This window comes from Symsagittifera roscoffensis, chromosome 6 (assembly GCF_963678635.1).
Source record: "Symsagittifera roscoffensis chromosome 6, txSymRosc1.1, whole genome shotgun sequence".
Taxonomy (NCBI): domain Eukaryota; kingdom Metazoa; phylum Xenacoelomorpha; order Acoela; family Convolutidae; genus Symsagittifera; species Symsagittifera roscoffensis.
Window position 1 is genome coordinate 43,878,003 of NC_087067.1, and position 16,716 is coordinate 43,894,718.

Here is a 16,716-nt window from a genome sequence, read left to right on the forward strand (position 1 = left end):
GTGTGACATTCTACGAATTGGTACAAGTATGATAGATGAGTCCAGTAAAAAAGCAACTATGAAAGATTGGTCCAACTATTTTGAAGGAAATCTCAAAAACGTAAGAAAAAAAACAAATGCAAAATTCATTCCCAAAAATTGAAGGGGGTCCCATTTTTTTTTTAGAAAATCTCAAAAAAGTAAGAAAAAACAACTGCAGAATTTATTCCCGAAAATTGTAGGCAACCTTTTTTTTTCATGGGGCCCATCCATATTTTAGGGACATAATTATCACACTTGTACCTACGAATCTTCGCTTTTTCTAAATACTACCTTTTGTCACTTTCGGCCAGTTTTCGCTTTTGACGGTTTGTCTCTTTGTCGGAGCCACCGACTGGTCTGTTATATACTCCTCTCCCAGTTTCTCCCGGACCAGCTGGTTATTTCTGGCTCTGTCTTCTGGGTCGGAAGGACCCCAGTGCTTGCTGGGTCTGAGGTTGATGAGCACTTTCTCTCTCAGAGAGTCTCCCTCTGTGACGCACACTTTGTAGATTGCATAGATAGGAATAGGAAGGAATTCTAAAGGCAAAAAAAATACATGAATTATGGTTTGTCAATTTGATTAATAAGTGGGTGTTAAATAGTTAAACCATTGCAAATTGGGGGGACTGGTTACTACGCTAATTGTGAGTGTATGCTTCTTCATTTTTGTTCCGAATTTAAGTTAGGACGATTTATCCACAAGCGAAAGGGCCAACATACGAACTGTTCAGCTCTTCAAAGAGAACCGCTGTTGTGCCCCTGGTTAAGATTTACATGCAATTTTTTTGGCTATTTTTCTGGGCTGGTTAATGTTGTCTCACCCTCAAACAACGAGCACGGATCATGGTGGGCCTCGAACGTCCGACCTTTCGATTGAGAGGCGGATTCGTAACCACTTCACCACCGCTCGAAGAAAGTAACGGAATATGTGTGCTCATGTGTTTTTTTCTCCAGACAAGTTTCGACTTTTTAATTTGATTTTCAATATAGTTAAATTAAGATTTTTTGGATGATTTTATATTTTTAACAAAACAAATCATTTTCATATTTGCTTGAAGTTATAAGTTAAATAGTTTTTCGCTTGAATCAAAGCCTAATTAAAGCAACTATTGCATGCTAATAGTCACCCACGCTTATCTCTACCCCACCATCCGTATATTACTGGGACTGTTCTATAAGCATGTGTGCCTATTAGCATGCGTGAATGCAGTTGACCCAATCGCTATTTTCAAGATTGGTTAGGCAAAAATAAATTTTTACGTCCCTAACAATTCTAGCAATTTTTAACGTTTAAACAAAATTGAAAATTTTTGTTTTTCGGATGAATCAACGTCTAATTAAAGCATTTACCGCATGCTAATTTGGACACTCACTACACCGCCGTTTATTACGCACAGGGTGATCATGCATTATTGTGTTACTCAGAAAAGGGCATTTCGCGATTGATTGAACTTTTCCAGGTTCTTTTTCCTACCCTTCTCACTTCACATGAGCATCAACTTTCAGATGTATCGAGCGGTTTTACAAGGTTAAGAAGGAATTTTTAAAATACGTTTGTCATGTTTGTCATGACATGATTCAAGTCTATGTAAATTTTCATAACAATCGTACAATGTTTACACCAATTTTATTTGTAACAAATCCGGTGGGGCAAAGAGTTTAGGTCCATAAGTTTATTGCGCGTCTTTTCTGCTAAAAGGTCCAAAATTATCAAATCTGTTGTTTGAGCTTCTGTTTTCATCAAAACCCACATTTATTTTTGCTGATTTTAATTTCAGCCACACATATTTGAGAGTAAAGCTCAATTTTTCAAAATAGCAAAAAGATCAGATTTTGGACCGTAAACAGAAAAGACCCTTTATTGCTCCTTTCTATATATTTTTCAATCGAACTAACCCCTAATCTCTCTATTTTTTTGTTATTTTCAACAACTTATCTACATTACGATTTCTGGAGAATTCTGTGCTACATGCCCAGCAATCGACTATTCTTATGGTTCCGTCCATTTGAAAAATCGGGAGAAACTTTGTATTCGGGTGTTTTAGTTTTTTTCGCTTTGTTTTCCACGCAAAATGAGGTATCACAAAAAATCGTCGGAATGGATTGAGTGATACATCTTATTAAAGCACTTTCAGCTGTGGTTCGAACCACAATAAATTTTCAAAAAAATTCCCAGCGTCGAGAAAAACCGATTTGAAGTTTTTGAATTTTTGTCTTAATTCAAGCGAGCAGGCTTACAACAGCTAAATTATGCCTAATTTAAGACCTTAAAAATTGAATTTGAGCAAGTAAAACTAGTTTTTTAATTCTTTTATTTTCGTTTTTGGAACCAAAAACTTCAAAAAACAGGAAATTTTTTTTTAATTTTTAAATTTTTCTGGTCAGCCTTCTACAAAAATTTTTGTCAATTTTGCCTTATGATTATGACTGTTTTATATGTCTAAATTTATAACTTATTGTATTTTTACGTCAGATCCTTTTGTCAAACCAAGCAGAAAAAACTACACTAATTTGAAAAACAAACTTTCTTAACCGTAATTTTCTAAAGACTATGGTCGGAACATTCTATGCTACTTGCACAGTTAGTGGCGATCCTTGTTTGGTATTTGTATATATAATAGAGCTCAATACAATTGTTCCAATAAATTAGGATTTGAGATTATGCCCGCTCGAAAATTGAAATAGACAAAAAATATTCAGTGTCTTTTTGTTGAGGTTTTGATTCTAGCTCAATCATATAAATTTTCTGACCGCCAAAAAATAATAGAAAATCCATTTTGCCAAAACCTTACAAAAAATAAACAAGGCAGAAAAGTCGTTTTTGGGCAATATGTGGAACACTTTGATCAAAAAAAAAAACATTTTTTTTTCAGCGCGCGCTCCTCAAATTTAATAGATAAATTTGCCAAAGGCGCCTTTGGAAAGAGTTTAGGCTCATTCAGGCAAAATCGATGTCATTAAATAGTACCAAGATTTGGCAACCAGAACTGAGGGTTTACCCTCCACTCTCAGCACGTTACGGATAATATTGATTACACAATCGCACTTGCCTATGATCATGATTGTCCAGCCCAACAGTTCTGCCCACTGTGGGAACTTGTAGTCACCCAGAGTGATGCTGCTGTACTGGACCAAGTTGACCAGCAGAACCAGAAACAACACTGAGGGCGACACCACCAGCCAGCACACCTGAAGTTCACTCGGGTCTTTTATTTTATGATAGGTTAACCCAACACCCCCCCCCCCCAACCCAACGCTTAACCCAAAATGTTAGGTTAACCCAACCCAACCCAACGCTGACGCTGTTTCGATGGAGAGTTGAACTTAATTTAAGCTGAATTTTTCAATCGATCAGATTCGAGAATTTTACTCCCAGCGCTTTGAGGGGGTCTTAGGACAGAAAGACGGTAGGACTTCAAGCCGAAAGAAGTTGAGGTCAAAATTTAAACGTTGCAAGCCTTTCACGGGTTAATTTTTCATTTGTAAAAGTTAGTTTTCGATAATTGAGGCAAATTTACTCCATAGTAAGCGTTATTAATGAAAATGCACCACTTAGGAGGGGAATCCATTAGTTATATCAGCCTGTTTTAGAAATTCATGAAAACCCCTTAAGCAATGCTTACACTTTTAACATTCCTTAAGATCGATTACTAGTTAGTAGAGGCTCAAAATTTACGAAAAAGCCAATATTTAATTTATAAAAAAAACCATAAAATTAAAAAATTCTCCAAAACAGTTTTCAAGCTAATCATATTTTATGACTTTTTGAGAAAATGTTTGGCCTGAAGTCCCTGTATTTTTTATTCGGCTTGAAGTCCCTGTATTTTTTATTCGGCTTGAAGTCCCGTTGGCCTGATGTCTGACACCGGCTTGGAGGATTTTAACTTAGACTTTCAGAGGTGCAGGGTGTTCACTTGATCCATTTTCTGTTATAATGCCCAAAGCTGATCTTTTTTTATAGTTCGATAATTGAATGGTAAAGTTCAACTTGATAGGTTGAATTTTATTTCAGCAAGAAAAAACCCGGATTTTCGATACCAACAAAAACTTAATTTCTAATTTGGTGATTTTGTGTTGTATAACCGAAGACACCCGGTCTAAAACAAATTTGATTCAGCTCAAAAAAATTGTATATCTGCAAGTTTTTCTTCATAAAACGAAAAAAAAATTTAAAGTCTCGATGGCGTTGAAATCTCAAGATTTAGTTGAAAGTTGATTGCAACCAAGAAAAATATAAACTTAGTTAACTGGTTTTTGTAGTAATTTTGAGCTTTTTTGGAGCTGCTATAAAGTTTCAGATCTGATTACTCTACAATTGAATAATTTATACAAAAATCCATTTCTGTGTTTCTTTTTAAACAATTTCAGATTCAAAAACTAGCTCAGAAGTTTTCATGCTTTAAACCAAAAAAAAAAAAATGCCAAAAAACGGCAATTTCACAACTCAACAACCAATGATTGGAAAACATAATACCTTCCAGAACATTCCGACTGGCTTCCCAGTCATAGACTCGATGTCGACAGAGAAGCGACGCACTCCGTAGATGTATGCGATCACCACCCCCTGGATCAGTTCGAGGAGGAACAGCGGGTACCATGCGGTGTACCAGTCCAGAAGCGAGAACCAGTAGATGCCTATGATGACACGAAAGAACGTGAAAATGACCAAAAATTGCATCCAGTAATTTTTGAAGTGAAATCTGCATCTAAAATGCTGTAAAAATTTTAATCAGGGGCATGACACTAGATCCTAGTAATAACTGAAACGCCAACTGATTTCAGCTAGTTCTTCAGCTCTTCAATAAATCTTAAATATTAGATACTTTATCGGAATTTATGTGAGCATTTCAGATAGTGCAAGTTTACGCAAAGGTTTTAAATATTTTGATAGACATGCGCTGTTGCCCCATTTTTTTGCATATGGTGAGCCGCCCCAATTTTACGGGATAAGCGTCTAATTTCCAGACAAAATAGTTCATGAAGACGTCTAGACAATTAATAGACGCCATTTAACGAGTCAAATCAGTCCCTACAGCTTAAATTTACGTTTTGAGTTTTTATCATTTAAACTACACCATTACCTCACTTAAAAATCTTGGAGGGACATCTTTAATGCTTGGAGGGACATCTTTAATGCTTGGAGGGACATCTTTAATGCTTGGAGGGACATCTTTAATGCTTGGAGGGACATCGATTGTATAAAATACTAGGTTATTTTGAGATAGTTATTAAAATTTATTACAAACAGTGAATCATGAGAGTAACAATCAATTAATAAATAACAATCAATAAGGCAGAATTCGGATACATACTGGAAAAAATAATAATAATAATCAAACTTACCCGAGGACGTGCTGGAAATAGGGAGAGCGATTATAGTGATGATGAGAATACACACAGCGGTGACATATTTTCTGTGGGGTTTGAGTGAGGGGAACTCGTCTAATAGGGGGGCCACTATTGTCTCAACACCTACAAACACTGTGTCCAGGCCTATGTTCACCATCATCAGGAAAAACAGGATGGCCCAGATGGGAGCGCCTAAAAATAACAGGTTCCTGTTTTCACAATCATAACAAGAGATTCCGTTACTGAGCAAGAAGTACAGAATGCGAATATAAAAAACTTTGAAAAAAAAAATGACAAAAAAATAAATCCATTTTATTCTTCGGTTCGAATTTCCTATTACTTTTTAGTGGGAAGAAACTTATTTAGATATCAAAAGCAAGAATGAGAGATAAAAAAGACCTATTTTAAAGCAAAAATTGTATTGTAGACCAAGTTTTCTCGACAGAGACATTTTTTTAACATTTTTTGGAATCTGAACCACCATCAATTGGGTTATTATAAAAATAACCCAATAACCGCTACTGAGCTGTTATATACTTGACTCTGTACGAGGTTCCAAAAAAATGCATAGTACAAATTCCTTTTGTCTTCGTGAAGTGTCCGGATTAATAAAGTAATTTTTTTCAAGCTAGACAGTTCAGCAATTGTCGAGGCAACTAGCATGTATTTTTTTTACATTCTGCCCTTTTTGCTGTGTTTTCACTAAACGGTCGCTTGCGTTTTGGTTAACTTATTCTTTGCATTGAAAAAACAAGGCTTCGAATCTTGAAAATCTTTGGATCAAAAGACTGACAAAAAACACTAATAACTCGCAAGTTTTTGCTATATCGAAGGAAACTAATGACGACTTAAGGTAGAAATTGATATAATATCGAAACTAGAACAAGATTTGTTCTATCTATCGAAAGAATTAAAGAAGTAAGAACGTTATTCAAAAAAATGCGCTATTATTGACAACTTCCTACTTAGAAGCCGAGTATCTTATGTTATTGATGCTATCAATATCTAAAAACTAATTTGCGTGAGTTTGGGTAAGAAAGGGATCTACAATTTGACCATGTCCTCAACCAGTTCAGATCATAGAATAGTCCATCCAGTGCTAAACTTGTGTCTGTTTCAAGTCAAGGATAGTGTGTGTCTAGGGTCGTGAATATATGCTGCAAGGTAAACTAAATTACTTGAACGGTATACCAATTTTTTACGCGAGTGGCTAACAAAAGTAGACCCAGATTTTATGGATATCGTGCAAGAGGACTTGGATGCAAAATTTCGTCAAGCACTTCTAAGCCTCAACTATTAGTCAAAAATAATGTGATTGTTAAATATCATAAAAATTTTGACCGCAAGGATATCGATGAACTGTACAAAATTTGAAAAAATTGAAACGAGATTAGACAAACATGAAAAGAACAAAAATTTCTTACAATTTCATTAGAAAAAAATGTAAATTTTGTTTCGAAACTCAGCCAAAATTATAGGCCAAAAATTTTGAATTTTTAATTTATCAAGAAATATGCTGAAACTACAGTGTTAAATAATTGAAAAAGCTACATCAAAGGAAGCCAATTACACAGCGCAACAAAGCTTTAGAATGGTAAAAATTTCAAAAAAATGCGTTACACGTTTGAAATTTGTTTTTAGCCAAAAGTTTTGATTTTTTTTAGTACAACTGACCTTGTCTGGCTATGAACCAAAAACACATTCTCTTATACAAGTTTTTGGAAGTCTTATCGGTCTACAAATTTGCTGGGCTGCGTAAAAGTCTTCTTTTGATATAGCTGTCTCATCATTTAATGAGGCAGTTTCAGCGCAATTCTTGATTAAATAAAAAAGCCAGAATGACCAAATTTTGGAGTAAACGTTTGGTAGAGAAGTTCGGGAAAAAATTTGCACCATACTAAGTTTGGTGAAATTCTAAGCAATTTTTGTTCTGCTTTTGTCTAATTTTAAGCATTTTTGTCTAATCTTACCCAGTTTGAGAAAAACACGTTTGTCCGGTTAATTTAAATCAGCACTGTAGTCCAACAACAGTTTTATGATTTTTGTGGCAATTTTGTGCTACTTGCAGGGCAACCGACATTTTTTGCTTTGAGTTTCAAGACAAATTGAATCAGGAACAATTTTCTTGGGAAATGCACGAGATAAACCGATGATGAAAAAAGGTGAACTAGAGTAAGAATTTTAGATTGTGCTGTTGAAAGAAGTTCTCATTCGCTGTCTGTCAGCATCATTGAAAAAATTGCTTTTTGAAAAATGTTCGGGGCTAACCGGGTAGTTGAAGAGTAACATCAGGGTATGCAATGAATGCCAAGCCGAGTCCGTCTTTCACTGCGTGTGAAACAGGTGCATCCAATTCGTAGGCCAGGAATCCCATTATGCTGAATGAACACATACCATATGTTACTATGACTGCAAAATTTATGAACTTAGATTTTATCAAGCAATAAGGAACATCACTACTATGTTTTCGGTTTTTAGCGTTATGAAAAAAGTAATCTTTGTAAGATATACTTAAGATCAGATTTTTAGAGAATACGTAAGAATAAGTAAGATATGTGATCAGATTTTTAGGGAATAGCCAATTGTAACTTGTTGTATATGCGCTGCAATTATCGGTAATTTTTAAAAATAGTCAATTCGTCGGTACTTTGTGGGTAAAAATAGCCTTCTGTTATTCAAATATCACCTGAAAATAGTGAAGCCTGCAAACACGCTGGTGCCACAATTACTCAGTGATATAATCCAGGTATCCCGTTCACAGTTTGTGGAGAACTATTGATGAGATGAAGATGTACAATTTTATCCACCTCGAAAAAGATAATGATACGTGTTCATGTAAAAAAAATGGGAAAATCAAAAAGTTTACAAAAAATTAGCTTTTCATTTTAAAGTCATTTTGTAAGTTGAAGATTAAGTCACATAAGTGTTTTCCTCGTGTTGGTCCGATAGTCGACTTCGTAATGATCTGAATAATTTTCCGTTATCGAAACAAGCTGCGAAAAAGTAAAGGTCAAACTTTTAGGGATAACTTTGTTTTTCTTCTAGTCATTTTTGGTTATCTTTGGAGGTTTTATTTAAACATAGAGGTAAACGAAATCTTTCATGGTAGCTTTTTCGGTAAAGATTTGAACAACTTGCCTGGCCGGATTTTTTTTTCAAGGAAAAACATCTGTATCTTAAGGTTGCCTAAAGAAGGTGGCGTAAATTATAATTCATCGTAATTTGTTCCTTTTTGAAACTGGAGATAGTCTGTGTGCCGCCGAAGCCGAGTCCGAGCGAGTATACAATCTGATTGGCTGCCGAGCCCCACACTGTGACGTCAGTGAGTTTGTTGAAGTCGGGCTGGATGAAGAATTTGAGTCCGTTGCTCATTCCGGGAAGAGTGAGACCCCTGATGAACAGGATGAAGAGGAGGATGAAGGGGGCGGTGGCTGTGACGTAGACGACCTTGCCGGAGGATTCGACACCTGAAATCAAAACAGGTAGTTTTTTTCAAAAAATCATAACAATGCATTCCAACTGCATTCCTTGATTCCAAGAGAAAATATATTGGCAGTTTTGCGCGCGCTTCGATTCGGCAGTTTTCAGGATGGCAATTGTACATTGCGTATAAAAGGTCCTGTAAATTGGGCTTAAGTCAGATTTTAATTCAGGCTCTTATATTCAACCTGCAAAAAACCACAATTCACAACTATTTTGAAATTCGACCACAATTCAAAAAGATTACATGATTTCCTTTGATGATTGTTTCAGTTATTGTTTCAATCATTGTTGTATCAGGTCATAAATAGTTAAGAGTCACCTTTGATGAGAACGAAATATATGAACAGTTGAGCCAGCACAAAAGCCGCATACTGGGGAGCTAAGAAGTCCCCAATCTGATCTATGCCTGAACTCTTGCTGAGCACATTGTTCAGCCAGAACTCCTCGGCCGATGAAGTCCAGTTGTTGTCGTGGTGGATGAAGAGTTTTTGACGCTCGGAGAGACCGTGGCGACACACATATTCATCCATCACTCCATCCTAGACAAAACCAACACTGTCCTAATAGATTCAAGGAACATTATTTCCTTCCTCTCCGCATTATGTTATATTTCATCTACACTTCGTATTCGGCGGAGGAACACTGTATTCGGGTGTGTTTTAGTTTTTTTTGGTTTTCCAAGCAAAATCAGATATCACAAACGATCATGGGAATGGGTCAAGGCCTATATCATATTAAAGCCCCTTCAGTCTTCGAACGACTTTAAAAAATGTTTAAAAACTATCGACAAAAACCGATTCGAAATTTTTGATTTTTAATCTAATTTCGAGCTAATAATACAAGGTTTGTCAAAATAAGGTTTGCAGGCTTACAATAGCTTATTTAAAACTTAATTTAAGACGTAAAAATTAGTTTTATCCGAGTAACGTCAGTTTTTCAAAAATTTTGGCACCATTTTGGGAATCCAAAACTTTCAGCAAAAAAATTCAAAAATTTCAGCAAAAAAAAATTTCTTAAATTTTATTTACAATTTTTTTTCCGTTTTTCGAATCATTTTTCTACAAAAACTGTTTTCCACTTGGCCTGTTTGGCTATGACTGTCAAATATACCGAATTTCTGTTTTTTCGCTCTGATCTTTTTTATTGTTTGGACAAACTTAGAGTCAGCCGACCAATTTTGGAGTTGTTCGAGCTCATGGTATTTTTGGGAGACATTTCCTATCGGGTCCCACTCCACCCAGGCATATCCATTCGGTCGCTGCGGCATCACCAAAACGGCATGAATCATAAATATTTCATTTTATCTAATTTAAATCGTCCATCCGTCCTTTTTGCCAAACATCAGCTATTACAAATTTGACTGGCTAAAATTTTGTTCAATCAGAAGGATAGATAAAAACTGTGGTAAAACGGGACTGACTTTTCATTTTGGTACAAATAAACGTTGCAACGAACGAAACTTTACCTTAAAAAGGTTTTTTTTTGTAATTTTTGTCTTAACTTCTCTAGTTCACGAAGATGGGTTATCTTTCAAAATCTGCAAGGATCCCAAAGTATAAGACAGCAGAAATGGTAGCATAGTGATTTTGCGACCAATCAAAACTGTGGACGTGATTAGCAATTACTTTCGAGATGAAAAAATCAAAAATAAAAAAAACTAAGATAGCCAGCGGTTGTGCAAGTAGCGCAAAATTGTCCAAACTGATTAAAGAATTTCAAAAACAGAGAAAAAATTTTGAAAATCTAAACAAATTTGAATGCTATTTTTATTAAATTCAGAAAATGCTTTCGAAACAGGCAAACAAATGCTCAAAAGATAGCTAACTAACAGCTAATGAAGCCTTGAAGCTTTAGAAGAATCTGATTTAGTATGAAAAACGAAAAAAAAAAAACAGAGCATCGTTTTCTCAAACTGAGACACTTTTTAAAATTTTACTAGAATCAGAATTGCAACAAATAGCACTTTAATTTGACACCACTTTTCATCACGCACAACTTTTTCAACAAGAAGTTAAGAACAGCTGGAAAAAAATTAAAAAAAAAACAGACCCCAATCCATAGTTTTTTCACTCTTTGAGAATGGTTGCAAATTTTAAGGACAATGTTGACGATCCAATTATCAGTTGTCATGCACAAATTATGTGACCTGCCCAAAGTCAGGATGTGAATCCCTGAGATTACGGGTTTTGTGAATTTAGTTCTGCATTGACTCACCGCGATAACTTTTAGACAAATGCCGCACCGATAACATGAAGTGCGGTATGTATGTAGACAACCGCGTATGCATTCTCGTCAGTTAGCAGACAAATACGATATTAACCAATCAGAGTCGAGACAAGGAAGAAATTATTAAATAATGAATATTTATTTTGTGTAATCTCATCTCGATTCTGATTGGTTGAAATAGTATTTGTCTGCTTACTGACGAGTATGAATACGCGCTTGTCTAAATACTGCCACGCAACGCGACAGCATGCAGCGAAACGTTTTGCCGTAGTCATTCGGGATCAAGTTTTAGCAGCCACAGCAACAATGTACAAGCGCATGATAAAAAGTAAAGAAAAAGGCGGGGAATATTGCTGTTAAAATGATTGTTTCTTTGAAAATTAAAAAAAAATACACAATTCACTTTCCATTTTGTAAAAATTCACGTGTGTGCAACAATTCAGTTGTAAATGACATTTTTTGTTACTCGTCTCATAGCTTATATGAAATACCTTGCTGTGTGGACTATGCTCATAAAAGTTTTCATTGGAATAAATAGATCAGATTATTTGATTTATTTATTGCAATTGATGAATTTTATGAAGGTTTAAAACGGAATCCTGGCCAAGAATAGCACCGGTCTTTAACCTAATTAACCTTAAGCCGTTTTATCAACGAGGTAAATGATCAATCTACAAGCTGTCCAGCTCGCCGTACAGCGGCATTTGAGCCCCTGATTAAAATACTTACCTGTTCGAGACATTGTTTCAGTGGTTGATTGCACTGGTCTGTGTTCCAGAAGTGATCGCAGCCCTCCCAGGGTAGTTGGGTGGTGAATGAATTGATGAGGTAATACATCACCCATCCTAGCACTACATTGTAGTATATGGCCACGAAACAGTTGAGCAGAAACATGGAGTAGCCGATGCCCTTGAACAGAGGACAGATCTTCCAGATGGCTGTGGGACCTGTAAATAAATATACAATAGCTAGGATAACTGGTATGGGGATCTCTATAACTCTAAACCCCCCCCCTCGGGTACCTAGAAACGAATATCCTCCCCCTTTTGCAGAAGGGGGATATAGTTAAAGAGATCACAAAATGTTTCTTGCACGGCCAAGGCTATTATAAAGTGTTAGATGAAAAAGAGATATTTTTCTGCTTCTCATATCTTTTATAAGTATGAACATTTTTAAATGTTCTATTTTTCTGTTTTTTTTCTAGATAAATCTGTACAGTTGAAAAAGTTATATTGTAGAAGAATAAAGAAGAGATAGCTATCTTTGTAGAATAAAATCAGATTTCTCGTTCACTTCTTCAGCTCCCTGCGGTAAATTGCGGAGAAAAAAGAATTACTACAATAATTAACAGAATAGTCAAAACCCATCAAAACTAAATCCACTGGAAAAGTAAAAAAAAAACAGAGTCGAGGTTTGCGTTTGACTCGATCAAATATCGGTAGGTTTCAACCGCCTGGACTCAGGCTTGATATGTTTCGACCGTCTCGACCAAACCCAAGCTTGATATGTTTCGATTATATTTGGCCGAAGAAAAAAAAATCGACCGAGGCAAAGCGTTTCGTCTGATTTAGATGGAGGAGTTTTTTTGACCGAAGGGAAGTTCGACTATGAAAAAAATTTTGACCATTTCAACTGAGGAACAAAATTTCCACCGTATCTACCGAGGATTAACGAGGAGTTTTTTGACCACAAAGAAGTTCGACTATGAAAAACATTTCGACCATGTCAACTGAGGAACAAAATTTCGACCATTTTTTATAGTATATAACACTACATTGTAGTATACACTACATTGTAGTCTATGGCCATGAAACCCTCCGTTGTAATATATGGCCACGAAACAGTTGAGCAGAAACAAGGAGTAGCCGATTTCCTTGAAGAGAGGACAGATCTTCCATATGAATATGGGTCCTAGAGGTAGAGATGTAATATCTAGGATAAGTGGTAGATATTCAAGCAACACAGAATTTTCTCACCACAATCAAACTATTAAAAACTTGAACAAAATAAAGTAGATTTCTTTTCAGTTTTTGATATTTAATTTTTTCAGATAATTTTATCAAATAAAAAAGGTAGTACTGGAAAACGCCATAAGCTAGACGAAAAAAGAAAACATAGCTGACGTCATATAGTAAAATTCTTTTTCTCATTCACTCTTTCAGCTCCCTGCTGAAAACAAAGAATTACCACAATAATTAACAAAACAGTCACAACCCATCAAAACTAAAACCACTTGAAAGTTTAAATGAACCCGGGTCTAGGTTTGCGTATTATGTTTTGACCGACGCGAACAATTAATTATCGGTATATTTAGATTATCTCATCCTAGGCACGATATGTTCCGACTGTCTCGACCCAACCTAAACTTGATATGTTTTTACTATATTTGACCGAAGAAAAACAATCCGACTGAGTTCGACCAGGAAAAAACGTTTTCACTGATTTCGACCCAGGTGTTTTTGAAGAAAAACATTTTGGTTGAGTTCGACCAAAAAATATTTTCGACCGAAGAGAAATTCAATCGAGGGAAAGATAATAAAACCAAACTAAACTTGAGAAGTTTTTTCGACCGAAGAGATGTTTGACGCAGCTGATGTTTGTTTCGACTCAACACTCTGAGATTAAGGTTTTCCAATGAGAGGGTTTTTTGGATTTTTTCACAGTTTTTGTGTTTCGAAATTGAGTTCAACTTCATAATTTAACTTTATGTTTCGACTTTGTGCTCGACTTTATGTTTGCACTTTGAGTTCGACCAATAGGCTTTGTCAACTGTGGATTTTTGGAAAATCTGACCTGTGTTCGACCCGCCTCGGTCAAAAATTAAATCGCAAGCCTCAACCCGGAAAGCTAAAATTATTTTACTTCAGCACACTTGAAGGCCTCTAAATAGTTTTAATTTAAAAGAAAAATTAACAGCCTCTCCCCTTGAGCATTTTAGGGAGAGAATGATAATTGGTTCTACGTTGAATTTTTCAGCCAATTGGAACTTGGCAGTTTTCACGCAAGGCTAGGTAATTTCATTGAAGGTTGGAGGTTGTAAGTAGATCTTTTCACGTGGAAATTTTAATACAACCTGAATAACGAATCAAAAATTTTCAATGTGATATATCATTCATTTTCCTATGAAGTGTTGCATGTTACCTGATATCGCATGTACAAAACTCGGTTCCATGACAATCCATCCCGAGCAAAATTTACGGGATAGTTCGGCCTGCCAATTATCGTCGGGTTTTTGGCCGAGAGTTTCAGAGCACAAAAAATAGATTTAAAGCGCCTGAAGTTGTTTCACCGAGTGAACATGCAAAAGAATCACCTATTTATGGCAAGTTTCTTTTTAAGCATTTCATCGAGATAGCAGTGGCTAGCTTATCTGACTTCACTGTAAGAGCTCGGAGTTTCGAGACTTTCTGTCGTTCGTGTTACGTTTTCTAATTCCTGTTTCAACCAATGGGGTATTGACAAGGTCAATGTTAACCAAAACTAACTTTTTCTGTACGTAAATAGTTCAATTTATGTATATATTTGAACTTTAGGGATCTCTAAATAGCACCTAACATTTCAGGAAAAAGACACGAGTAAAATAGCTGTAGCGTATCATTTTCACAGCCCTATGATTTGATTTTTTCATTCAAATCTTGAAAAAGTTTTTTTTGTCTGATTTTTTTCACGAGTCCGATCCTATTTTTTGTGAATACTCCAAATCGAATGGCATTTTCCAAAGACTTCTTTTTGTAGATGTTTGAAAAACAACAATTTTTTGAAATTGTGGAGTTAAAAAGAGTTTTTTTCTCGGTTTCTACTGTTGAAACAAAAGTCAAGTAACTGTAGATAGCAACTGTCCACTGGAGCGTTATGCTCCTGGAATTACTTTGAAAGACCACTGACCTCGACTGGAGTACTGAGCTAGAGCCTGTTCCAGGAAGTAGTATGGAATACCCACTGTGAACAACATGAACGCGTATGGAATCAGGAACGCCCCTCCCCCGTTGGCGAAAGTCCTGAAAAGGGAGGTGCAGTCGGTCACAATTTACCCTCAATTATTCAAACGAGAAACAACTGTAAACTTCTTATCAAAAGGAACTGGGACCAGTTCAAAAACCAGTCGCCATACCTTTGGAGGAAATGTCGCTTGTTCCTATACTTTTAAATGCCGAGTCAGTTTTTTTGTAGAAGTTGATAGCGGCTTGTAACAAAAGGAGGAATTTAATGTACTAATTTTGTGGGGAAAATGCTTATATTCAATCAAAATCAAATATTTACTGCTTTTCAATTGTTTAAAAACTTTGATCTTTACCTGTAAGGAAATCTCCAAATGTTCCCGAATCCGATGCAGTATCCGATCGCCGACAGGATATACTCGAAGTATGAACCCCATTGGCCTCGGTCGTTAATCGCAGTCTCGGGTTTGTCGTCTGAACTTGAAGCTTGTGAATCGTTATTTCCAATTCCTGTTTCGGATCCATTCATAATTGTTGAGTATTTTTGGTGTTCTTAGAATATCTAGTTAGTTGGTAAACGTAACCATTAAAATATTGCCGGTCTGGCTTAAGTTCTAATTTCAAAAACGAAACTTTGTAAAATCAAAAACAAAAGCATGAAACAATCGCTGATTTAAAAAGAGACAAAGTTTGTTTGCATATAATTTAATCGAGTAAAACGCTCATGCAACTGAGTTTAGGCCAGAGAATGGTCGTACTGCGATCTGCAGCTACCAGAATAAACGTGTTTTTATTGATCACACTGTTAAATCTCAATTATCGTATTTGGTTTCATGCTGAAAACGTCTTTCGTTCGCTTCGCAGGTTCAAACCGAATCCCACAAAACTTTCTGGCTCCGGAAATCTCGAGCTGCCGAATATCCATTAGCAGCTCAAAAACTGTGTAAACGAGACTTTCAAAATACCAAATCACGTTGCATTTGGAGTTGTTTGTTTTTATCTATGCGGAGAAATTTGAATAAGAAAAACACGTTGATGATTAAAAATTGGTGTCTGTAACCACCAAGTAATAGGTATGAATGTAGAATTCAAGGGTCTTTAGTTCACGCGAAGTCAAGCTCTTCAAAAAACTTTGCAATCGGAACAAATGATATATTGTTTTAGAAACCTTTTAATCGAGCTACAACAAAAAAATCCAAAAAAAAACAACAATTCAGGGATAAGTGCTTAAGTTTTTCGAAGACTAAGACTTAAGTTCTAGTATGTTTTGTTCAGGCTATAATTCATGCCGATCAAATTTTGAATTTCAATTTGATTTTTTTATTTTTTCCAAAAATCATTGCTAAAAACTTTCTGCGCTACAAAATTTTTTAAAAATAGCTGGTTGCAGCTGTCTAAAAACGCTCCTACTATGGGATGACATCCAATCTGATTCATTTTATTAATTTCTAAAATTCTAGCTTTGCTTTTTGAGTTTTTTGAGTACTTTTTTTTTACTTAAATCCCGGCAAAATAGCGGATTTTCAATTAATTTCATGAAATTTTGAATTGAAAAAATTGCAAATTCAATGCCGATTCAGCTATAATGTATAATCTAGAAGATTTATCAGATAAATGAAAAATGGAATATCTTCAATTATTTCCCCTTCTAGGGTACCTAGTAATAAATTGCCATCGCTATAAAGAAATAATTCAATGG

General features: G+C 35.6%; 1 protein-coding gene across 1 annotated transcript; it reads right to left on the minus strand.

Annotated features, from left to right (window-relative positions):
* Window positions 1-226: 226 nt before the first annotated feature.
* LOC134847698 (sodium- and chloride-dependent glycine transporter 1-like) lies at window positions 227-15,782 on the minus strand. Its single transcript, XM_063864873.1, has 11 exons — window positions 15,374-15,782; window positions 14,965-15,077; window positions 11,809-12,026; window positions 9,173-9,392; window positions 8,599-8,837; window positions 8,057-8,142; window positions 7,639-7,748; window positions 5,365-5,562; window positions 4,496-4,656; window positions 3,072-3,210; window positions 227-558 (listed from the first exon to the last, which is right to left on the minus strand). The coding sequence occupies exons 1-11, from the start codon at window positions 15,544-15,546 to the stop codon at window positions 302-304; spliced, it is 1,914 nt and encodes a 637-aa protein (XP_063720943.1). The 5' UTR covers window positions 15,547-15,782; the 3' UTR covers window positions 227-301.
* Between the last annotated feature and the right edge of the window lie 934 nt (window positions 15,783-16,716).

What these genes read in the sequence shown, in the direction of transcription:
- LOC134847698 (XM_063864873.1), bottom strand. Translation starts at nt 15,546, where the DNA reads ATGAATGGATCCGAAACAGGAATTGGAAATAACGATTCACAAGCTTCA. An exon ending in TGTTACTCTTCAACTACCCG is followed by an intron (nt 5,563 to 7,638) that starts GTTAGCCCCGAA and finishes TGTTATTTTTAG; the next exon opens with GCGCTCCCATCTGGGCCATC. An exon ending in CAGTCGGAATGTTCTGGAAG is followed by an intron (nt 3,211 to 4,495) that starts GTATTATGTTTT and finishes AGTGAACTTCAG; the next exon opens with GTGTGCTGGCTGGTGGTGTC.